Below are 25,216 nucleotides of genomic sequence, written 5' to 3' on the forward strand. Positions count from 1 at the left end.
CAGGGATGATTATTAGAGTTAGAATTGGTAGTTCATGTATTGCAATGAGGGGTGAGGTCAGACCGGGGCTGATCCAGTTAGTTGAAATGAGAAGTTATCTCTATGATACCTCCTCATTTCACTACAAAAACCTCAATAAAGTGGCAGCTGCTGGAGGGAGATGGACAGAGAGCATCTGATGTCACGCAGTGCGACGCGATAGTCGGACGCTCGCATGCAGTTAGGACATGGTGTTTTTCATAATAGGTCCCCTTTAACATACTGTACTGATGGGTTTGATTGCTGTGCCGCTTTTTCCAGCCACTGGGTGTCGCTGTTCCGTCACGTGTGAAGGCTCCGCGCCGCGGCCGGGGACACCTCGCCATCAGGCGCGCAGCTTCAGGTCAGGTGGGGAAGGCTGGCTGATTGGTTTTCGAGCTGACATCTTCCCTCCTGATTGGACAGAGAGGTGTTGGAGAAAAGACGCTGAGCTGCGAGAGAGCATCCGGCAGCAGTTTATCTCCCCGTCAGTCCCCGCTGACTCTGCCGGTCCTGCACACGCAAAGTGATATGTGACTGTTCGCCTGGAGGGGAGGGGGCACGCTGTGATTCTTTGGCTTTTTCTTTTTAAATATATATAGAGAGAGATATATAGTCTACATATATTTATTTTTCTGTCGGTGGGATCATGGCAGAGGACAGGCGGGGAGTCACTTTGGCCATGCCGGCCACTTGGACTGCGTTGCTTCTCTGTGTGATTACTGGTGTGTGCGCAGTGGAAGGTAGGTGGGCATGTTGGTTGTGGAGCTGAAGCCTTGCATTCATTTACGCACACACTGGATAAAGCTGGGGGGTTCAGAGGATTTCAATTTGAGTTATTTTTACGTAGTTGCTTTAACTTTGAATTGAGATCTCCTTCTGGATAAACTTAAGTTGTTATATAAGATAAGATAAGATAAGATAAGATATCCATTATTTTCTCCCTCAGTGGGGAAACTTATTTGTCGTCAGCAGTACACACATATAGGGGAGGGGTAAAAAGACTGAAAAGTCAGAAATAAAAAATATATAAAAAATACAAAAAGATACGTATAAAATATGTATAAACACAGGATATGAACAGTATATACAGTTAAACAGTGCAGAAAAGCAGGTGGAGTGTTGTGAGGTAGATTGACAGATATTGCACATCTTATATATATTATTGCACATGTGATATTATTGCACATATTATTGTCCACTGGCTACTGAGATCATGTGATCTTCCTTTTGTAATTTACTACAAGTTTTCCAGCTGTTGTTTGGGGGGTTATAATATGAAGGCCCACTAAACCAAATTGACACTTATTGGATATACTGTTGTGATAGTTTATTGGCCTACATCCTTGTGCACATTTTGCCTGAAAATACTTTCTTTCAATTTCATTTCAATAGCCTGGGCGATCCTTGACTACTGTTTTATATCATGATGTGATGTTGGGCCATAAATCCTGTGGAACTGTTCCCACAGTGCTTTAATGTCCTCGTGATGTGGATTTGGTTAATAAAAACGTGTGGTGTGTACCGCATGTTTCATGTTTCCATGTTTCCCTCTCCTGATTGCACTGCATGCAGCTCTGTTATCACACAGTTTGCTGGAGCAGCAAAGTGAAGCATAATTATGGCTCACAGGTGCTCGGTGGTCCCACCTCCCCCACTGATCCCCCTCCCATCAACATCACCTCTTGCTCCACCTGCTGTTTCCCCAGAAGCATCATCTCCCCCAGCCCCTCCTAACCTAACATCACCTTCTGCCTCTTTGGTTGCACCCCTCCGACTATGATCTCCTGCTATTCTCATAGCTCAGCACACCGACGCTCCTGCTGCTGCTGGATCCCTTATCAGTGCTGGAACTGCTGCTTCTGCTCCTTAAGCGTGTTATTGTTGCTCCCTCTCCCTATGCATCCCTTGCTTCCCGTTTTGTTTTTTTGTTTTACTACTCTGCAAGCATCTCCTGCAGCCACTGCTCCTCTCTGAGCTTATTCTGCTTAGCCATCCTTCATCTGCTCCTAACCCTGCTCCTTTTCTTCAAGGATGACCTCCTTTTTTCCTCTTCCTATATTTCCTCATCTGCTGCTTACGGTTTTATCCCTCCAACATTACCTTCGGCTTGTTGAGTTTTTCACCTGCTGTTCCACCTCTTGCCCCTTCTTTTCTCCTGCTATGCCTGTTCCTTCCCACTTATTTTTTCATCTAAAATATATCCACTTCTTATTCTCCTCAGGGAGTGAGCGTCTTGTCTGTTTCCTATACCTCTTGAAACATTCGAAATACAGATGCTCCTCCACGACAATCCTCCTCATTTGTCCCTAAATATTACCTGCCTCGCCTCTTTGAGCATCCCTTGTTGTTGATGTATCTACCTACACATTATTTTCTTGCTCTTACTCCTGCAGTTTTGCTCAAACATCACCCACGTCTCCCTCTCCTTAAGTGTGACCTCTTGTTGCAGCCTAGTCCTTACCCCAAGCGTCAGCCTACATTAGCATTTTCTTTGCCACTTTTCAAACAAGTATCTGTCCTTTTCATTATTTTGCTTGCTCTCCGGCTCCTCCTATGTTCTCCTCCAGCCCCGTGCTGCCTCCCCTCCTGTAGCTGCTTATGGGAGCGCTAGATTAGTCCACTGCTGTGTTTTAATGGTGCGTGAAATGATGGGCTCCGTGCCGAGTCTTGCCGGTTATGAGACATGTAAATGTGTTGAAGGGCAGTTCTATTTTGATTAAACAAAATGTTGTTGAGATTTTGTGTGGGTTTTGTTTGTGTGTGTGTGTGTGTGTGTGTTTTGGCAGGCAGAGAAGTAGGTGGCTTAGGTGAAACAATTAAAGGTAAACTAGAGTGTGGGTGGTGGGTTGTTTTGTGGTTGTGGTGGCTTTTTCATGGTAAGTAGGTGCCTAATGAGCTATTTCATGAGCTAATCAGTCTGTTGGTGTGGAGCGGGTTCTTTGGTTGACACAAATAATGTGCATGATCTAAGATATTCACATTTCTCTATCTCACTTTTATCAGAGAGTTCTTTCTCAAAGTATCACAACATGATGTGACATGATCTAATTGTGCTTGAGATAATGTATTTGGACATCTGGAGTCACAACCAATTAAAAAAACTCCTATATAGCTACTGAGGCCCCGTTTACACGGAGCAAAAACGGAGGCGTTTTCATGCGTTTTGACCGTTCGTTTACACGAAAACGGAGCTCAAAGCCCCCAAAAACGATAATTTCTGAAAACTCCAGCCAAAGTGGAGATTTTCAAAAACTCAGTTTTCACGTTTGCTTGTAAACGGAGGAAAACGGAGATTTAGGCTAAGATCGTCACATTATGCAATAGAAACGTCACCAGCATCATTTGTGCGACCTGTATTTACAATTTGTTTGGCCACCGTCAATATTTACCTGTTTTATATTCTAAAGTCACACTTAAAAGTAACTCCACTTCTCTGTCACTCCAAACAAAAGACTCTCGTTCCATCTTGGAAGTAACTGGCAGTCAAAGCTGATTTATGGTTCCGCGTTACACCAACGCAGAACCTACGGCGTAGGGTACGCGGTGACGCGCCCTGTACGTAGGCTACGCCGTCGATTTAACGCAGAACCATATTATTCAGGCTTCACACGTGTCATTTGTTGACGTTTTTTTCCAGGATTCCGATTGGCTTGCATGACATTACGCTTCTCGTTACACTGCCCCCTGCAGGTTTGGCTGCTCATAGCACCTTAACAGCGTTTTCATGCGGGTTCGTGTAAACAAGGATATTTTTGAAAACGTAGAGGGGAAAATATCCGTTTTTGTAAATACCCGGCTATGTGTAAACGTGGCCTAAGTTAGAATGATCCAGCCCTCCAAAAGCTCATATACACATAGAATAAGGGGTTGCATACTCTATCCGTTAAAACTGGCGATGGATACAGACTGCATAAAAAGAGTTGGACAAACCGCTGTGACGTCACCCACAGATTTTCTGAAGAGTGCCTTTGAAGCCACTTTTTTATTTTACTGTATGCAACCATGGTGGTGAAACCAGATGCCTTTTAACCACAGTTATAATCTAAAAGAGAGTAACGAGCAGGCTTTGATGGATGGGACACACCCACCTCAGCTCAGTAACCACAACTTAGCTGCTATAGCTTGATTGGCTTTGCTCATGTTTAGCCTTTGATGCCAATTAATATAAGCTCACATCCACTCTGATCAAAGCTGTTCAAACATCCTCATCTCAGGTGTTGCTACCTGAATATCTGAAATGAGAGCTGAAGGAAGGCCAAGTGGACCTCTGCTGGGAGTCACTGTTGCTCGACTCAGCACCTGGGCGGGTTGCTGCTGCTCGGGGGGGACCAGGACTAGTGACCGAGCAACCTGTACCCGATGGCTGGTGGTCCGCTTCGTGCACTTTGAAGGGTCCTAGAATAATCTGAGGTGAAGGTCGCTCAGCTGCAGGACCCGGCTTCTGTTAGAGATGAGAGCGATGAGTTAGAGGCAGTCGAGCTCATATCCCCTGGTTGGCCCAGGCTATCAGCCTTTAACCAGGGGAGAAGATAACTGCTGCAAGCTGTTTTGCTCAGCTTTGCCCCCAAATTATTCGTGCCAACCCCATAGCTTCTCTTAGTGGTCCCTTGACTATGTGGCATTTTTTAGTTTTTCTGGTCAGATACCAAACTTGAGTATGTTATGGATTTAGTGTGAGTCTTTTTTCCATATCAGAGATGAGAAAAGCCAACCAAATTGCAGCTCCACAGCTAGTGCTACCCAGTGAAGTCGTACATGGGTGCAGGACTAAGGCTCTTTTGTGTGATAAGTGAAAGAAAAATGTTTTTTTTTTTTTTGTCAAGTGTTCCTGCAGCGCTCCTGCCTGTGTTCATGTCCAGACCACAGGGAACTGTATTGCTTTTTTTTTTAAACTCATGAAAAAAGGGACAGAAATTCAAAACAGTCAAGTGCCCAAACTAAATATAAATGAAATCACAATCCTCTAATCACGTTTTTTAACTGAAATCAAAATTCAGGAACATGCTCAGTTATTGGCAAGTGCTTTGTTGCAACCAACGCATCCTGAGTGATGGAAGACAAGGAAAATGGTATTTTATACGTAGTGTCACGATTCTTCTTTTAATTTTTAATTTTATTCATTGATTCACATTAAACAACTGACAACAAACAATGCTATCACTTTGGATCGTAAAGACACAAAATATGTATATATAAGACAACAATCCCTACATAGTGTAGAAAAAAGGATGTACTGTATGCGCAGTCTCCTGTTTCAAAAGTCACACCAGAATAAGGTAACTCCAGTAAGTCTCTGGGAAAATGACTCCATTTGTCAGATGATTTTTGAGCTCAACATTTCTTAGAGAGTTTATAGTAATAAGAGTTATAATGTTGACTTTTGATAGAAAAGTAGAAAACTGGTTATTTAGTTCAGTGTCTTGAACTGGCTGGAAAAATAACCACCACCATGGCCCTTTGGTGCTGCCAGAGCCTGATAATTCATCATTCAGTGAGTGTTTCAGATTTGCAGGGCTTTGTGACATTACTGATCCAGATCAGAGTAAAATTATCCAACCTCCCGTGCTCGTCTCCACCCAGTTTCAGATCGTGCAGTGTGTGAGGCAGCTGGAGGCATGCCCTCGCCCAACATTACACAGTTCTCACAGCTCAAATCCTATTAAAATAGGCTCGCTTTCTTCTAAATATTTTAATCAGCTAAGACGGATCCTAATCGGCTCGTTGGTAAATATATTTGTTGGCTTTATTTTCATTAATTGTTTCGGGGGTTTTTGACTTGTGCTCTAATCACATCCTCTCTGTAAGGAAACTCCTGAGGTGGTTTGCTGGACCGATTCACTTCACCCCTCAAAAATGGCCGTTATGAACACAGGAACAAAGACATGGTTGAAATGGAAAGTGTTGGACTGTAATTAAACACAGCAAGACACAGATACTTAGGAAATAATATTAGCTTTTTGAAAAAAAAAGAAAAAAAAGGCACATTACGTCTCTTTTTGGAAACATATTGTGCTCTTGGGATGATTTTGGTAGTGGGGTCATTTATTCACTTATTTATATTTTTATTTTTCCTCAATGTCATTGTCCAACACTGTAGCTTACTGTCGGAAGTGTACATGTTTTAAAACACATCACCGTCACTTTTCCTAAACATAACCAAGAAGCTAAATGCTACCTAACAGAGAGCACCCCCCCCCCCCCCCCCAAAAAAAGAAACACCAACAAAAACAGCAGCTAAAAGAAGAAAAAATTCATGATAATAAAATAGTACGCTTTTCAATCTGATCTTAACCCAAACTTTCATTATAGACTTGTGGCTCCCCAGACTTATTGTCTCTCTTATCGGCGTCTTATTATTGTATGTCTTGTCCATCCATCACTAAATACTGCAGATTATTGGACTGTTTGCTCCGTCTACTGATGTTCCTTGTCAAAGGAAGATTCATGAGAACGCTGAGCTCAAAGGCTGCAGAACATCGCAGTGTGATAAGATGATCAGCATTATTGAGCTCACCCGTCATTGCTTTTAATCTACGAAATTCTATAAAAAGCTTAATAATTAGCTGTTTTGCATGATTCCCTTGAAATATTTTTGTTTTGTTTTCCTGAAACTCTTTTTTTTTTTAAATTTCAGTACGCTTCAAGATCTAAAAGATCATATCTCTTGTTTGCAAAGGAAGGCACAAACATTCTTTTGAAAGTGTGAAGTCATGCAGGCTTTGCAGATTTAGACAAGACTGGGGATGCAGAGTTAAGGGAGCATGCTTGGAAACTCTGTTAACAAAACAAAACTGGAAGTAGGCTTTTGCTGCTGGCTGTTATAATGCTGCATTGTTCCGTGACCTTTATGTTCTCCCAGGATTTTTACCTATTCAGAGAGCTCAGAAGGCAGAGCAATAAAGCAGCGTTTGACCCTGTTATTATGAAAGTCAAAGAAAATTCTGGCACAGCGGATACTGTTTGGTATTAACGCTGCGTATCTCATAAACAAACCCTGCGAGAGGTGGAAAAGTCAGCTGCGTTTTAACCAAACATCTAGTCAGGTGCAGACTCTACCACTGAAACTCCTGATTCGTGTTGATATTTACTGTTCGAGGGTCAGAGAGCCATTTTTTTCTATTCAATAGCTGCCAGATGAAACTTCATTCAGAAATCAGACTGATCTCATGCTTCCATACCCGTGATGCATGTGACACGTGACCGCATTATTTTGTTTTCAGGGCTGAACTATCTCGGGCCTTTATATCTGCAGCATAACAAACATGTCACGTTGCATACGTCAACCACGCTGAAGGTTAAACATCGTAGATCTGGCTTTAAACGTGGATGTTAACAGTGCGTGTGCATGTGTTTGTAACAAGTGTAGAAATGATCTTGACTGGGGAAGTCCTTCACACTCTTAATGTGAATGGATATGCAGATGATGGATGACACAGAGAACTGCCAGCAGGCATATTCACACACTTTTGCCTGGTACATATTCCGTCAGTTCCTGTTTTAAAGATGCTGCTTTTATTTTTGATTTGATGAAAGTTGCTTTTACTTGTGCCATAGTGCCACTGAGTACCCCATACTCACAGCACCCATACGGTGGTATTAAGACATGACACTCCACGGCAGCAGGCTATGACACTTGGACACTTGCAGTTTCTTGTGGTTATAGAATATTTAACAAAACATACAATTATTTACTGGGATTTGATGGGTAACTTAAATTATGCTAAAGATACACCCTTGAGTATAAATCTTCACACAGTGTGAATTTTCATGCAATAAGCTAAACGATACAACTTGTTTGTCTGCTTTATAAGACATGACTGTTTCTGAGAAAAGCTAAATATATTTTTAACACATTCTCTAAAGGTGGTTTTTATTCCCAGTTTATGACCCAGCTTACAAGTTACATGGTCATGCTAAGTGACTTCTAGCACAAAACACTTTTCATGATCAGTCAATGAACATCGAAAAATCCATCAGATCTCAATGTTTGTAAGAAACCCATTTTAATGCTATGAAATGATAGGCGTTCCTCGTCAAACGTGGTGTCGTGAGGGCTCAGACGGTTAGAAGACTCAAGAGCAGGATGGGTTCGATGCAGGGCTCAAAGGCCAATTTTATGACTCCAAAAAACTGAAAGAAAATAATAACATAAAAACAGGGTAGTCATACGGCAGCCACTGGCAAAGTGTGAGCTAAAGAAAATAAAAAAAGAAGCAAGGATTAGAACATTTCAGGGCTTGGTGGATTCCTCTGAGCTTCCAGTAGGAAGTTTAACAGGCTGACAGGGAGTGGAGAGCTCAGATATCAACTGGTAGGGCAGACAATGAAGAGGATTAGGGTCAGGTGTGTGCCTGCAGATTAACTGGATGCTCCGCCTACCAGCAGGAAAGAAAATAATCAAGAGGTGAAGGTGAAAGAAAACAAATCCGGGTTAATGTTGCGAAAGAAACATTGATGAATAGAATATCTCGTCAATTATGACGGCGCTATTAGTGACAATGAGGGCAACATTGGGTTCAGTGTTACATTCAAGGACACGTGATGTGATGGGGCAGGGTATCGACCTGCTGCCCTTCCTATTTGAGGACTAAATACAGAAAAATGAAGTTCATTCATTTGAAATCTATACCTACTTCGTGCTATTCAGGGCCACAGGGATAAGCTGGAGTCAGTCTCATCTATCTTCAGGCGAATGGTAGTGGTACGCCCTACCACACATGCTGACACTCCTGTGGGCAATTTAGAACCACCGCTCAACCTCACATTCATGTTTCTGGACGGTGAGAGAAAGCAGGACTGCCCGGACAAAACCAATGCAAGCACAAGGACAACATGCAAACTCAAAGGCCAGGATTTGAACCAGGAACCCTCTTGCTGCCTTCAATTCAATTTTTGACTAATCGCTGAAGGCGCATTATTCAATGATTTAGGCTAAAAGGCAGGCTCATAATATCAACTTTGATGTCAACTTCAAACCCTTTATTTCATTTTTGTATGAGAACATTTATCGATTTCTAAAATAACCTGGCTGCTGTCGGTCACTTTACTCCACAGCAGCTGTTTCGGAAAGTATTTCACTAGTTTAAAATGTCAGGATTATCAATACATAACATTGTTATTCATAGTATCTCTTTTGGAAAAATGTAAAAAATCTGTCAATATCAAAGCAAAGTAAAGAGATGTACTATGAATAACCTGAAAGTCACAAGACTGTAGGGTTTTCAGAATATTATAAACCTTTATCATTTAATTGTAAATAAATATATACATTTAGCAATGTATAATCTAAATAGTCCTTTGGATCAAAGCACAATACTTGTATGGATGATAATATACCATTTCAAATAGGACGGTCAGCAGCTAAAACACCTTCAGTATTGATGTTTAATTATGATCACCATATATATTTTTAGCTGACATATCTGAAAAAGCATAAACTGTTTTTTAGCTGCAGAAAAACATATGGATCATCAAATTTCTCAGTATTTCCTAACTCCTCGCACAACAAACCATTCTAAATAATCATATTTCTTTGATATGAAACAATAATTGATACTCGGAGCAGTGAGCCGGTGGGCATAAAGGAATGAAAGAATCCTTTGTTTTTATCTAAATTTCTCTTTCCTTTCACGGGGGGCCATTATACTGTCACTCCAACTAATTTGCAGCTCAAAGAGTCACATCAATACTGAGCCGTGTCAGACAGACAACAATGAAATACTCCTTGAGCTCTGTTATATTTCGTATTGATTCTCTTTTTTCAGAAAGCAGTGGCTTCAATTACCCTTTGTTTTATGCAAAAGCTGAATATTTTTTCGACATTCTTGAGGGAGACTTCAGTAATTAAAAAAAGAAAATGCACATATACACACACACAAGCAAATTTAGTAATACAATATATGAGATTGCTCAAGGTAGCAGAAATGTTTTTGAAGATTTAAAGTGATGACAAGCCACCAAAAAACGTATTGTTTTCGTGTAATGCTGATGTGCAATTAAAAATTCAAGGCGAGACTGACGGATTTAAACCTTGACTGCAAATGATTCATTATTACATCCAGCTTCATGTTTTTAATATCTTTCTAATTATATTAGGCAATTATTGAGAAATAAAGATATGGGGTTATCACGTGTACCCAATACCCGGTACTTAAGATATTCAAATTATGATTTCCTTATCCGTCACAAACATATGTTTGAGCCTTTCAAAAGTCCACATTGGATCCTTAATTACCTGGCAGTGGTTATGTTGACCCAGGCTCAAACGGGAACATTTTCAGCTCATTTCAACAATGTTTTCCATCAGTTGCATCACCGTACTTTACCAGTGTTAAATAGCAAACAATTATTCATCTCGAGGAACTAAATTTAGAATACTTGACAAACTTCAGTTTAATTTTGTGGCTTTAGTTATATATCTTGAGAATATTTCCACGTCAGAATCTTCATCATCAGGTTTCATTTTATTTTCTTGCTTTGAATCGATAGTTTTAGGGTAATGAAAGCACCACCATCGGCAGCAGAGACTCTTGAAGCTTTTGGTCTGTATTTCATACCCTGGAGGTCAACATGTTTGTTTCCTCTTTGATGGACGAGCACCTGGTTTTATTGCACTTGCAGTAACATAAAAAAAGTAGTTGGTAAATCATGCTTCATTTTATCAGTCATTGTCTTGCTCCTCACTCAATTTTCTTCTTTGGTCTTTTCCTCTTAGGGGTTTCAAGATCATCTGTTAACATCTGTCTCTTACAGTCTTCTGCATCTTCCTTAGTCACACCGACCACCTGCATACAGATAATAACAGGTTTTGTCCATAAAGAAGGATTATATTCTCTTCCATTTTTCCTCACTGCATGTTGCACACTGCAGCTTTAAGCTTCATACCTTTATAGCTCAGCATATGATTGAACATAATGGTCTATTATTTAGTTGCTGGTTTTGAGTGGGCCCTCTGCCAGCCTCTTCAGGGTCCCTGCCGTTGGCATATGGTCTCTCATAGCCGTGCTGGAAATTAAGGACTGTATCACAGTTGGAGCAAAAAGAAATGCAGGGAGGACAAGGCACATCAGTTATTTCACCTCAGAAAAGGTGTCGAGCTCCTAGTGTCTCATCAAGAATTTAATCCACTTTCGTGTTTTTGATTAAATTTCGAGTAGTAAAAAAATGCTGACAGAGTTGTGGGACTAACGATGCAAGCTTGAAGTACTTTTATTGTCAGACATTTTTATTCCGTCTGTTCAGAGCGGAACGGATGGGCCTCCATTGCTCATTGCCATCCTGTTTATAAGTCACAGAGGAGGAATGACGGGGTCACACTCGACCCACCTCTGAATAGGGAATGATGGCTTGTCATGGACCCAAACTGGCATGTTTGTGTGAGGTAGAAGGTGGTGCGGTGTACTGCTGTTACTGATTGGCATCATTACTTAGCTGATTCCAGGACTGCGGTTTGCTACTTGCAAGCAAACGTTCATACAGTGCTGAGCTCGTGCTGAGCTCTTTGGTTTGCATGAATTACCAAAGGGCAACCATGGCAGCTTAACAAAGGCATCGCTTTGGTGCTGATATGGCGCGACCACACGACAAAGGTTATCAATGAATGACTCAGTTCTTTTTTTCCAGTTTATATTCAAAGATATTCATTTAATTGTCCTCAAAAGCCAAAATGGGGTCTTAAATTGCATCTTTCTGCAAGAAAATGACACTGCAGTTTAGATGAGTTTTAGTTTTGCAATGTCACAAGGTAAAAAAGGAGGAAAACATGTTTAATAGTTAATACCGGCAGAACACGCTCTCATCATCATGATGAGATAACTTCACTGTCCACAAAAGGACTCCCCTTTATAGGGACAAGAGGGCAGTGAACAACACAGTGAGTATGGGGATGACTTTAGACACAGCCAGAGGTGGACAGAGTACTCGACCCCAGTACTTGAGTAAGAGTACAAATACTACTGGTCAAAATTTACTCCGTTACAAGTAAAAGTAGCTCAGTCAAAATATTAGAAAAGTACTTGCTTTTAAAGGTACTTAAGTATCCAAAAGTAAATGCTTTTACTTTAAGTAAAAGTAAGAGTTAGAGTAAGAGTACATTTCTTATTTTCCACATCAGTAAATTACTATATTTTTTCTAAATTCATTTAAGGATCTTTTAACTCTTGTTTCTGAGAATTCAATGTTGAGTTGTTGAAGCAGAGAGGTAGTTCTGCTTCGGCAGACACAATAAACATTTGAAAATAAATGTCTTTGGTTTTTTCGTGCCCTCGTTTTTTACTCGGTCGAACTCAAACATCCAGTTAAGATACGGCCAAGGATTTTGTGAAAGTCCCTGCTCCGAGTACGGCTCATTATCAGACTCAGATGACTCAGCGGATTGTCTTTTTTTCTCCTGAGGCGTAGCCATTGTTGCGGCTCTGTCTTGACTTGTTGCGGCTCTGTCTTGACAAACGCAGGCTACTTTGGCGGTATCGTTTTGAGGAGGCTTGACGTATTTCCGCTTTACGTACATCCCAGTGGAGAGCGTGCACTGTGATAGGTCTCCTCCTTTGACAAAAACAGCTTGTGTCCAATAGGATTTTAGGGAAGAAGAAAAAAGAGCAGACCTGAAAGTAACGAGTACTTTTCAGCCTTCCTAGAAATTTACTAGAGTAAAAGTAAAAATATTTGTCTTGGAAATGTATTCAAGTAAGAGTAATAAGTACCAAAGAAATCTAATACTCAAGTAAAGTACAAATCCTCTGGATATGTACTTAAGTACAGTACTCAAGTAAATTTACTCCGTTACTGTCCACCACTGGACACAGCCAACAAGATTATTAAAGCACTTGAAAAATAACCAGCTCATAGCACCACCTTGCTCCAGACTCACTAAGCTGTTAGTTATTGATTATTAGCATGGCTGTAGCATTTTAAGTACTTTGAATACAGCCCATTGCTGACATGTCATCATGTAAATCGAAGTTCAGTTATGACTTATAGTGCATACTGATGCAGTAGCAAGCCGCCTCTGTTTGTGCTATTTAAATGACCAGAGGCTAAAGGCAGCTTAATGAGGATGTCTAAGTCATGCGGATATAGTCAACACCTGTGTGAAAAAACCTTATGGCTAGGTTCAGGGGGCAGGCAGATCACATGTGTTATAGGAAAGTAATTGGATGCATGTAACGCAGAAGCAGAACTTGCATAACACAATTGACGCTGACAGGCGATCAAGGTACCTAACCTCTTTAACCTGGTCACTACAGTGAACAGCTTTTCAAAAGCTGTTATTCGGATAAATCCACGGGTTTGGATCCTTTTACCAGCAATACTAATTATTTCCCTTCCCAATACAAAGAATTAGTCTGGTTCCTCGAGATTCAACTTTGATTTCCAGGCGGCAATAGCAACGGATGCAAAAGAAGCTGCATTATTAGACCGGCACACAACTCATTAGTCAAATTAGACATGTGGAGTATGTAACGTAGGCAGAGTAACAACAAGTCAGCAAAAGACATCCAAAATGTCGTGCAGTGATGAAGGAATGCTGATCGATGACCGTGGTTTTTTTTTTGGGGGGGGGGGGTTTGCAATAAAGACTTGCTGATTCAATGTGTTGTTAGTAATTCTGCAGCCATATTAGTTGTTTGGACACTCCTGTATGATTCACTGCGTAAATCCCAACCCCGCCCCGTTCCTCCTGGCTCGGTGCTTTCTTTATCGGGGGAAATAGCTCTGACTAGCTGCGGTACCGGAACCATTTCACTGGTATGACTGGCCCAGCTAGTTTTTGGATGATTCAGTTGCACAGAAGCTACTTTAGTACAACTGGTGGACTAATTGTCAGCTTTAAAGCCCGGTTTCAATCACTTGTTCTGATAGTGAAAGTAATTAAATGAGACCTGCTCTGGTTGATTGACTGGTGATTAGAAAGTGGACATATGCCTTTCTTTTGTCCAGTTGATCTTATGACCAGTACTTTAAAAAGCATCTTGTCATGAATTTGGCAGATGTTAAGAGGCTAAAAATATATCTGTTGTAACCAAATGGAATGCAAGTTTAAGTTTTTGAATAATAATATTAATATGAAGCATATAGTTAAAGATAAACTACTGTACATCAGTATTTTAGTTAAATCTTATTTTGCTTTCAATATGTGTTGAATTTGGTTCTGGACAAATCTTAATTCTCTGTATTGTTGAAAGAAAACAAACAAACTGTGTAATGTCATAGCTTCAGTGCTCCAATTGTATGGTCTTCGGTTCCTCTAAAACCAGAATTTATTGTAGATTAACCAAGCATCTGTGCTCATTTATTGTGGCTTCACACTTGTTCAGTTTCGTCCGCACTGGCCTTTTACAGCCACAGGCGTCTGTTCTGTTGGCTTTTAAGCCGCCCTGCTGGAGCAGTGGGGCATTCAATGCTTCTGCTCAGGAACAGAAGGAGAGTGACTGCAGGAAAGAGGGACTATTGTTCAGGTCCGACACGTATACTGCCTGTGTCTGGCAAAATGTCACACCCATATCAGCCGTGTCTGTGTTACGACCCTTTTTGTGCTTTCATTGTTAAGGAAATTTGTAATTTGTAACATATTATGGGGAACGATGGCAGAGTTGGCGATGGGGGGGATGAGTTGTGGGTGTGGGTGGTTTTATTTATTCTATCAATGACTGTTTTATTCTGCTTGACAACTATCATAATAGAAAATCTCCTGACAAATGGTAAGAGTGAACGGTTGGGGAGAAATATGGATGATTTGTTAAAGCAAGAAAGAAACATAAAAGAGACGATTAAACCATTGTTCAGTTCAGTGCTGTTTGGAAAAAGCCAATAAGTGTCAGGTCTTTCCTGCTGGGACAAACCTTAACTACCTAATGGAATTCTGAATAGCCATTAGCAGGCTTGTTATCCAGCCGGAAAAAAGTTTAGTGTTTAGAATTTGAATTAAAAGCTGATATAGGCATCCTTTTCACGAGTAAATAGGCTAAAAAGGTGCCAAACTTCTTTTTTCATTATCACAAGTGTACAATCTTGTATTAGGGCAATTAGGTATGCTTAAAGTGTCCTTTGAGAATCGTTACTGAGTATAGTCTCTAAATAATCTGAAGAAGAAGAAAAAAAGCATTCAGATTCAGGTCATAAGTGATGTTCAGTTTTAGTCGAGTAAAGAGTAAATTATTCTTTATTGTAACATACACGCAAAGGAAAACAAACCTGTTTGGTCGTGTCCATGTCCATTGCAACCACTTCAATGCACAACCTTAATGTTAATGTTGCACTGGCCAACTATTGATGCTCTTTCCCCACTTCCAGAACTCTCATCCTCAACATCTTTCTACCAGTATATTCACTATCCCTCCTCTTTACGTGTCCAAACCATCTCAGTCCAGCTTCTTCTACTTTACCTTCAAGAAGGCCAACTCTAGCTGTTCCTCTGATGTATTTGTTCTTAACTCAGTCATTATTTGCAACTCCCAAACGACTAACTCTGCCACCACCAACTGCATTTCCTCTCTCTTCGTCAGCGTTGCTGTCTCCAAGCCAAAGAGAAGGCCAGGTCACACTACCATCTTTTAAAACTTTTTTCTCTTTCTTTCTCTCTTTCTTTCTTTCTCTCTCTCTCTCTCTCTCTATCTCTCTCTGCACGCTCTTCACTGGCTCTTTTCCACACTCCCCACACTCTTGCTCTGAACATTTGAGCCGCAAGTATTTAAACTCCGACACCTTTTCCCTCTCCCCTCACTATTCCACCTGGTTCCCATCATTTACAGATACTTGTTCTGTCTTGATGTGACTGACCTATCTGCAAACATCATAGTCCATAGAGAATACCATCTGACCTCATCTGTCAACGTATCCATCACCATGGCAAGAAGAAGGGGCTCCTTGATGCAGTCCCACTTTCACCGGAAGCCTGTCTTTCACTCCTACTGCACACCTCCCTGCTGTTAAGTTACCTTCATTCATGTCCTGTACCAATCTAACATACATTTCTACCACTTCATGCAATACCATAATTAGCCTAGCCTAGCCTAGCACTGTCATAATGCTTTTAAAACAAACAGTCCAACGATAGTATCCTTTCCTGGGATGAAACCGTACTGCTGCCCATTAATTATAACAATTAATAATGTAGCCGCTGCTATATTATAAATCTTATTCTTGAAATTTGATTCATTCTTTCAGTCTCCATGATTTTTGATATGAAAATATAATTGATTGAGTTAAAAGCTACCCTCTTGTCATGTCTCTTTTAGACACTTCCGTACCTCCACCCAGTATATCATCAGCACCAACTGCCTTTCCACTCTCTATATCTGCTCCTTTTTCAATCTTATTGATTCTCGGCACTTCTTGTTCTAAAGGTGCTGCACCTTCCATGCCTCTCTCCTTTTTTCTTCAGTCATCTGATCTCTATAGTACTCTTTCCATCTTGTCCCTATACTCTCCTCATTTTGAAACACATTTCCATCTCTATCCTTAATCACCTTAACCCCATGTGTGGTACATATAAGCAGAAATGTGTAAATCAACCCATATGATCTGTTAGTGTAAATTGAAACAGTTTTTTTTTGTCTTGACACATTTAACTCAGCTAGAACTCTGTCAGAAAGGATAAAATGACCAAAGTGTCTGGCAAACATTGCTTTCTTTTTCGTGTGTATAGTATACAATATCTTAGTTCTCTTAATGATTAATGTACAAATGCTGCTGCCTTCTACAATAAAAAGTAATGTCACCTAATGAGGGTATAGATTGGATAATTGGATGTTGTGTCAGCAGTTAGATCAGACACAGACACAGCTGATGTGAGGAGATACAGGAGAGTGGCTTTGCTGAACTACTAATTCTTGTTGGTCAAAAATGTATTTAATCAAATAAAATACATACAATTCAGTGCAATATTAGAAAATATGTGCAATACACAAAGACCGATATTCTAACTTCTGGGATGAATCCATCCAGGAATTAGGAACAATTGCGGTTAATCGACTAACCATTAGGGTCTGACTCCAAAAAAGGATAAATCTGTATTGACCCCCTTGTTAAAATGTTCAACTTTGCAGCAGAAATGGATATATTTACAACCTGGTCTAATATGCGGTGTTGGCTTTCATAGCTAGACTTTACATCTGTAAAAACTTTACAAGGTTTGTTTTTTTTTGTACCACATCAGGTAAATGTATATAAAAGCAATTCATGTGTGTATAATAAGGGGTATGGTCTTTTGATTGTCAGGGAGCATAGCCCATGACTAGCTGTCATAACCTTTGGTCATTAGCCTGTAGCACTGTAGAACCCTCTGAGCATATCATCTGAGCTCTGAATGAGGACCTAAAGCGTTATTATGAAGAGGATATGTTTTTGTTGACTGGCCGTGGTTGGCCTGGAAGGGTCTGATGATGAAGCTAAATACAGCTGCCATTTCTGATTTTGTCACTGAAACGACGTTGATGTGTTCAAGCCGTCTTCCTAGGTCTATTGGTTATATCCAACATGGTGCTATTCAGTGCAAGGATAAAGAGGCTTGTTTAATATGTTGATGTTTCAAGAAGTAAATTATACAGAAAAATCAGGGTGGATGGTTATGGCCTCAGCAATGTTAAAGGCAAACTTATATAATTTTTTAGAGTTCCTTTAAAAATCCTTTTATTTGTTTTTAAATCTTTAAATTGTCTTGCCACGCCCTACCTTACCAAGCTCCAGCACTTGAGATGTTGATTTTATTTTAATTCGATTTCGTAGTTTTTTTATTCATGTTTTATTTGTGTCAGTTATTTTTACATACTATATTTTATTTTAAATGGATGTCATTCATAGGGGTGGGTATTGCCAAGGACCTCAGATACACATCACGATACTTGAGTCACAATACGATATTGCGATATCCATATTTTGTGATATATTGTGATGTAATACATAGTTCGCTGAAAACTGTAAAAGGCATTATACATCTTAAAATTCGAGTTGCACTTAGATCCGATTATAGTGATAATTCATGGGACAAACTGAGTCAAAACAATGTAATTCAAATGATCCATGCTGTTTTATTTTAACTATACAAACTAAAGTTAAAACATATTTGCACATGTTTTTTATATTAATTACATATTATGAAATTAACATTAACAAAATTATTTAAGCCCATGTATACAGTAGTGTTGTACTGGATTTACAACTCATCTGAAACATGATTTATTATTATAAAAAAAAAAAAAATCGATATTCACATTCTGAATATCGATTTCGAATCAGCCAGCAAAGTATCGCAATATATTTCCATATCGATATTTTTGCCCACCCCTAGTCATTATGTACCGCATTTTGGTCAATGGTGGTGGTTTCTAAAGTGCTTCATAAAAAAGTTTCCTTGGCTTGATGTTGTCTGCTGATATATTTCTCCTGAGTCTTCTCACATATTCGCCACTGCTCTTTCAGACTTAAATGATTCCAGAAGGCCACAGCAAGGAGTAAAAGTCAGCTGGGGACAGAATTTATGCTTGAACACTGATAAATTGTGTTTCAGGATCAAATATATGAGAGAATGAGATAAATGAGCGAGAAAAAGGGTTTCGCAGAGGAGGAGTGGAGATGGATGCAGCTGTTGTATTTAAGTCCTCAGGGCCGCTTTGGGAGAAGACGTGGGAACATCTTTGTGACAGCCGGCCAAACTGTTTGTGTGTGAATGCGCTCGAGCGAAGCAATACACTTGACTGGACACCAGCACTTGACTTCGATGACCCTCATGCACACACACAATGGCACACACAGTGCCCAGCACTTCACAATTTGGCAAACGGCAACTTCAGGTCACAGATGACACGTGCGTCAGCGATCAAAATGACATGACGCTACAGCTAAAGCTATGGAGGAGAGGCGGGAACTGAAGATGAAATCGGGAAAATTTTCCTGAAAATTCTGTCTTTTTGAATTGTTTAAATAAACTTAATTAAAAAGTTTGCCTGTGCTTTTATTACCCCTTCAGTCACTGATCTTCAGGTTCCTATTTCAAAGAGAACAACAAGCAAAAGACTTCACTCTCAAGTCTAAATATATCAGTTTCATAGCAGAACGTGTTTGGGAATGCTTGGCTCACCTCGGCTTGCATGCAAAATATATATAGTTATCCTCATTAGCTCAGAAAATTGCTCTACCTGTTAACAGAACAAGTGACTAATTATTGAACTCAGGTGCTGACGTTAAACCTCTCATCTTAAATGGTTTTTATGGGTGTTCATGTATTATTGCATGGCAACTCATTAAAAATATGTACAAAATTGGCCTCTCAGTATTTTATTGAACATTGGATCTATAATAGTACATGTTCAATCATGTTGTGCACTACGTGCAAAAAGATCAAATTTAAAGTGCTACTTTTGCATTAGCACTCTAACAGAGTCTAATACTCATGTAGAACATAATGAAGGTGGATAATATTACTTGTGCTTAAGCGAGATGAAGAACTCAGGTTGGTTTATTACAAATGTGCACACACAGTAAGGAGAAATACTTACTGTCGACCCTAGAACAGTGCTTCTCTTTCAATTTACCCAAGCGTTGGGACAGTCATGGACAGAGGAAGTTGCTGATATTTCTTTTTTTAATGACATGATCTCTAAAAAGCAGGTCACATGCCACGTTAACTGGCAGTTACTTACTGTATATGTGTTGCTTTGGTCATTTGACTGCATTCATTTCAGGCTTACGCAGTATTAAAAGCCATATATAAATATCACATGATGTGGCATTTAAGATCAGAACCTTTTAAATGAAAAAGTACAGGTGTCCTCATCCAGAAATCATGTCACAACTTAAATGGAGGCTGAACACATAATTATAAGAATATTGATTTTACTTTGAAACTAACAAAAAGGTTCGAAGTCTGGGTAAAACCAATACAAACAACAGGAACATGGTGATAAGCCTCAAGCCTCTCAACACGTGCCTCATCCACCTCCTCGCACCTATAGCCCATGAAGCCAGATCAGGCCGTGACCCACACAGGCACTCTTTGAGCCCAGAACATTAGTCTTCTTTGCTTTGGAAAAAGGGAAGGTGAGCGAAATGTCCTGGAATAACCGGCATCCATAAGCACAGTCTCCTTAATACTTAAGCGTTGAGGAAATATGAAACTTTTGTGAAAGGATATAACTCGTGGCGGCAACCCTAGAACCCGGTGGTGGACACCGGAAGTAAAGGATGCCTTAGCAAGCCGCAGCTCGGGCAGTCCTGGAGGCAAAAACTCGGGTCTGGGAGGAGTTCGGTGAGGCCATGGAGGAAGACTTTTGGTCGGCCTCGAGGAAATTCGGGCGGGCTGTTCGCCGCCTCAGGAGGGGGAAGCAGTACTCTGCCGGCACCATTTACGGTGCGGGTGGGGAGCTGTTGACCTCGACTGGGGATATTGTTGGACGGTGGAAGGAATACTTCGAGGATCTCCTCAATCCGACTGACATGCCTTCCATTGAGGAAGCAGAGAGTGTGGACTCGGGGACGTGCTCATCCATCACCCAAGCCGAGGTCACTGAGGTGGTCCGTAAGCTCCTCAGTGGCAGGGCACCGGGAGGTGCCCTGAGTACCTCAAGTCTCTGGATGTCGTAGGGCTGTCTTGGCTGACACGCCTCTGCGACATTGCATGGAGGAAGGGGACAGTGCCGCTGGAGTGGCAAACCGGGGTGGTGGTCCCTCTGTTTAAAAAGGGGGACCGGAGAGTGTGCTCCAACTATAGGGGGATCACACTTCTCAGCCTCCCCGGGAAAGTCTACGCCAGGGTACTGGAGAGGAGAATACGGCTGATAGTTGAACCTCGGACCAGAAGGAACAATGCGGTTTTCTTCCTGGTCGTGGAACACTGGACCAGCTCTATACCCTCCGCAGGGTGCTCGAGGGTTCATGGGAATTTGCCCAACCAGTCTACATGTGCTTTGTGGATCTGGAGAAGGCATTTGACCGTGTCCCTCGTGCTATTCTGTGGGGGCTCAGTGAGTATGGGGTCCGGGGCCCTCTGCTAAGGCTGTCCGGTCTCTGTATGATCGGAGCAGGAGTTTGGTTCGCATTGCCGGCAGTAGATCAGACTTGTTCCCGGTGCATGTTGGACTCCGACAGGGGTGCCCTTTGTCACGGGTCCTGTTCATAATTTTTATGGACAGGATTTCTAGGCGTAGCCAGGGGCCGGAGGGGATCCGGTTTGGGGACCTCAGGATTTCGTCTCTGCTTTTTGTGGATGATGTTGTCCTGTTGGCTTCATCGGACCGGGACCTTCAGCATGTGCTGGGGCGGTTTGAGACCTGGATGAGAATCAGCACCTCCAAGACCGAGGCCATGGTTCTCCACTGGGAAAGGGTGGCGTGCCTTCTCCAGGTGGGTGGAGAAGTCCTGCCTCAGGTGGAGGAGTTCAAGTATCTCGGGATGTTGTTCATGAGTGAGGGAACAATGGAGCGTGAGATTGACAGACGGATCAGTGCAGCATCCGCAGTTATGCGGTCGGTGTACCGGACCATCGTGGTGAAGAAGGAGCTGAGTCGAAAGGCGAAGCTCTCGATTTACCGGTCAATCTACGCACCTACCATCACCTATGGTCATGAACTTTGGGTAGTGACCGAAAGGACAAGATCTCGGATACAAGCGGCCGAGATGAGTTTCCTCCGCAGGGTGGCTGGATGCTCCCTTAGAGATAAGGTGAGGAGTTCGGTCACCCGGGAGGAGCTCGGAGTCGAGCCGCTGCTCCTCCACATTGAGAGGAGTCAGCTGAGGGGGCTTGGGCATCTGTATTGGATGCCTCCCTAGGGAGGTGTTCCAGGCATGTCCCACCGGGAGGAGACCCCAGGGAAGACCCAGGACACGCTGGAGAGACTATGTCTCTCGGCTGGCCTGGGAACGCCTCGGACTCCCCTCGGAAGAGCTGGAGGAAGTGTCTGGGATGAAGGAAGTCTGGGCATCTCTGCTGAGACTGCTGAGACTGCTGAGACTGCTGCCCCCTGCGACCCGGTTCCGGATAAGCGGCGGAAAATGGATGGATGGATGGATGGATATAACTCCATCTTACATTTCCTTAGACTATTTTCATACAGCAGTAATGACTGACATTCATGTAAATAAACATGAGGACAGCATTTCCTTTTACATTTTCCCAGAAATGCCAAGTAAAGAAACTACTTTAAAACAATTATACTGAAAGGCACTGATTTGTATCCCCCCCAGCCCTGTTTTCATGTTCAAATTACTTTGTCAGAAACCTTGGCCTCTGCATGGTTTTTCAGATAATGACAAAATGCCTCTATTTCCAGTGTATTTATAGAAGTATTTCCTGTTCTATAAAACTTGCATGGATTACTTCAATCAAAAAATGAATCATAATAATAACTAGTAAATTTCACGAAATTTTGATATTGGCATGCCGTACTGCCCATCTGTTCCTCTTGCTGTTTTGGTTTGGTACTGGTTGTGTTCGGTGTGGTTCATAATGACCAATAAACCCCACCCGCTGCATATCAGGGGGTGTGGTTCTGGTTGTGTTCAGGGTTGTTCTGGTCCGTCTGAGGTTGTTCTGGTTGTACTGAATTCAATCATTTGCTCCCCCGTGGGAATGCATAGGTTTTGTGTTGCCATTGGTAACAAGCCCCACATGAATGAAGGAAGCCATTTGGCCGGCATTTTGACGTTAATTTTCTGTAAATCACAGCTTCATGAAATTTTAATATGCTGTAGTCCACAGCGGGGCGAGTTTTGGAACATTTGAATGATGTTTCTATGATAACCTGTCGCCTAGCAACAAGCATCCAAAGTCAAATTGACTTTTTTCATTAAATTGAAAGTTCAGTATCTCAAAAATTGTAATAATTGACTGAATTTGACTGAATGAGGTTGCAAAATCCTTTTAGTCCGAGCAAACTGAGTCTTTGAACACTTGAATGATGTCTCTACAATAAAGTAAGGCCGTGCGATAAGCACCCAAATTTTCTGCTTTTATTTCTGCTTTGTGGCATCTAGCGTTGCCATGGTAATGCTTTTGACTAAGAAAGGTATTGCCCTCCAAGCCACGCTGTAGCAGCATGTGTTGATGTATACTATGCGTGGCTGCACTTTGGGCTACATTGATGGATATGGTTTTTTTCACCATGCAAGCCTCATCCTATATAATTCTTTATTTCTAAAAAGGGGCAGTGTACATTGATCAACGTTTCCTTGCAGAAAGTAAATGTACCCGAGTTAGCCGAAAGGCTAATTTTCATCGGCAGTCCCTTCGCCAGATGTTAATAGACATTAACATCCGAATAAATGGGGCTATTTGGCAAGAATTTTGACAAACATTTTCTTCACAGCTAGGGTTAGGGTTAGTCACAGCTTCATTAGATTTTAATATGCTGTATAGCGAGGAGAGTCTTGAGGTTGTACAGTTGTTTACTCCCAATCGGCCTGAGTGTTTGAACGCTTGAATTTTACTGTTTTCTAATCGCAAAGATAAGCTTTTCAATAATTGAGAGGAATGCTCAAAGAAAAATATTTGCGCAAAGATGCACTCATGCAAAAGATAGTACATCTGTATTTAATCCTGTTTTTCTTAGTTTTTTTCCTTATCTTTTTTGTGTTAAAAGCTCAGACAAGGTTGAAGTTGTAACTCACTGCACTAATATTTATTCAACAAAAATTAAGCCAAAAAGAAAAGAAAATCATGTTACCACTACCAAGTAGCCCCTTCATGGAATAGATTGTACTGTAGATGCACCTTTTAGCCGAAAAACTGGATTTATGTTGGATTTAATCTTATGTGTATTATCTGTTGCTGCTGTCATTCTTGATTGGGAATTTTGGTACTGTTTATTTAACAATATTGCTTCATTTTCTGTCATTCTGATGTGGATTTACTGTCATGATATATGGTTTCTGTTGAGTTTGGGGTTTAGTTCATTTTCAGTCTGATTTTGAAAAGTGTGTTGCCTCCTGTGTGAAAATCAACGCAGAGCCTACGCCGTAGGGTAACCGGCTACGCAGGAGGCTCTCTGTAGCCTACGCCGTAGCCTGATGTACACCTCCCAAAAAATGTAACGCGTCGAGGCGACGCGGACCCAACGCAGACCGAGAGGGCTGTGACTGGTTTGCTTGGTAGCAACGCATTTCCGGTTGCGGTTTGTGAAGCAGTAGTGAACTTTCAGCGCTCTTTTCTTCGTGTGCATGTGATTTTTTTTTTTTTTTGTACAATAGTTGTCCTTATCTCTTTGATTCACTGTGACCGGAAAAGCTGGAAGCTAAACAAAGTGTCAACTAGCGCTCTGGGGGGGATATTGCACCGCGGCGAAATGGAGTGACGGAGAAGTCCGAAGGGTTCCCGACGGCGTCACGGCAACGGCGTACGCCATAAATCAGGCTTTACCTGATTCCAATCTTCCCTGATTGTTTGCACCTGTGTCTCATCAGCTCTGCCTATGTTGTCTTGGCTTTCCCTTCCTCCCTTCCGGTCTGACTGTGTTTTCATCCTATAATCTGTTACCACAATACCGGTTCCGGTGAGGGCTTTTAGGTTTTTTCTTGGTTTTCTAGTCGTGGCTTTTGTTATGATTTTTGGATTCCTGCTTCTGCAGTGCTTTTTGTTAAACCAAGACTTTTTACACTACTGATCTTGGGTACTTTAATTCACAACACTTGGATGCTTGAACATTTTCCTACCCAGTTTTGGAATAGTTTTGTATGCAGAGGGGTTGATGGTCGATGAAGTGGCCTTTGTCCTGCATCTGCGAAACAACCCCAATGCAATTAATAATGAATGACAGTCATGAAGAAACATACGCTATTTGAGAGGCATTGTGAAGTTATTGTACACTTCCAGCTATTGATTGTACAGCAGTCAAATTTATTGGACAAATTTGACAATTATCATAAATCTGGCAACAACGGCCTGTATGTTGATGTTTCTTCATGATAAATGTGCACCCACAATTGCTTCTCTTAGAACAAGGGGGTTTCAATTCCGGTCCTCAGGCCTCCCTGCCCTGCATGTTTTACATGTTGCCTTGCATCAACACACCTGATTCTAATTAATGGTCTTCATTAGCTTGTCATCAAGGTCTGTACATCTCTGTTAATGGCACAGCTCCTTGTATCACAATGTGCTGAAACAGGGTAGCATCTCAAACATGCAGGACAGAGGGGCCTGAGGACCGGAATTGAAAACCCGTCTTAGAATATTGCATTCGTCTTTCCCTCTTAACACACAGCTGAATGC

General features: G+C 41.4%; 1 protein-coding gene across 1 annotated transcript in view; it reads left to right on the forward strand.

Moving 5' to 3' along the window:
- Window positions 1–667: 667 nt before the first annotated feature.
- Window positions 668–25,216, forward strand: part of LOC133457864 (ephrin type-B receptor 1-like) — a 122,934-nt gene continuing 98,385 nt past the window's right edge. Inside the window, exon 1 of the mRNA XM_061737233.1 lies at window positions 668–761. Coding sequence (XP_061593217.1) covers window positions 668–761 — 94 coding nt within the window. The remainder of the gene's footprint in view (window positions 762–25,216) is intronic.

Source organism: Cololabis saira, chromosome 13, assembly GCF_033807715.1.
Source record: "Cololabis saira isolate AMF1-May2022 chromosome 13, fColSai1.1, whole genome shotgun sequence".
Lineage (NCBI taxonomy): Eukaryota > Metazoa > Chordata > Actinopteri > Beloniformes > Belonidae > Cololabis > Cololabis saira.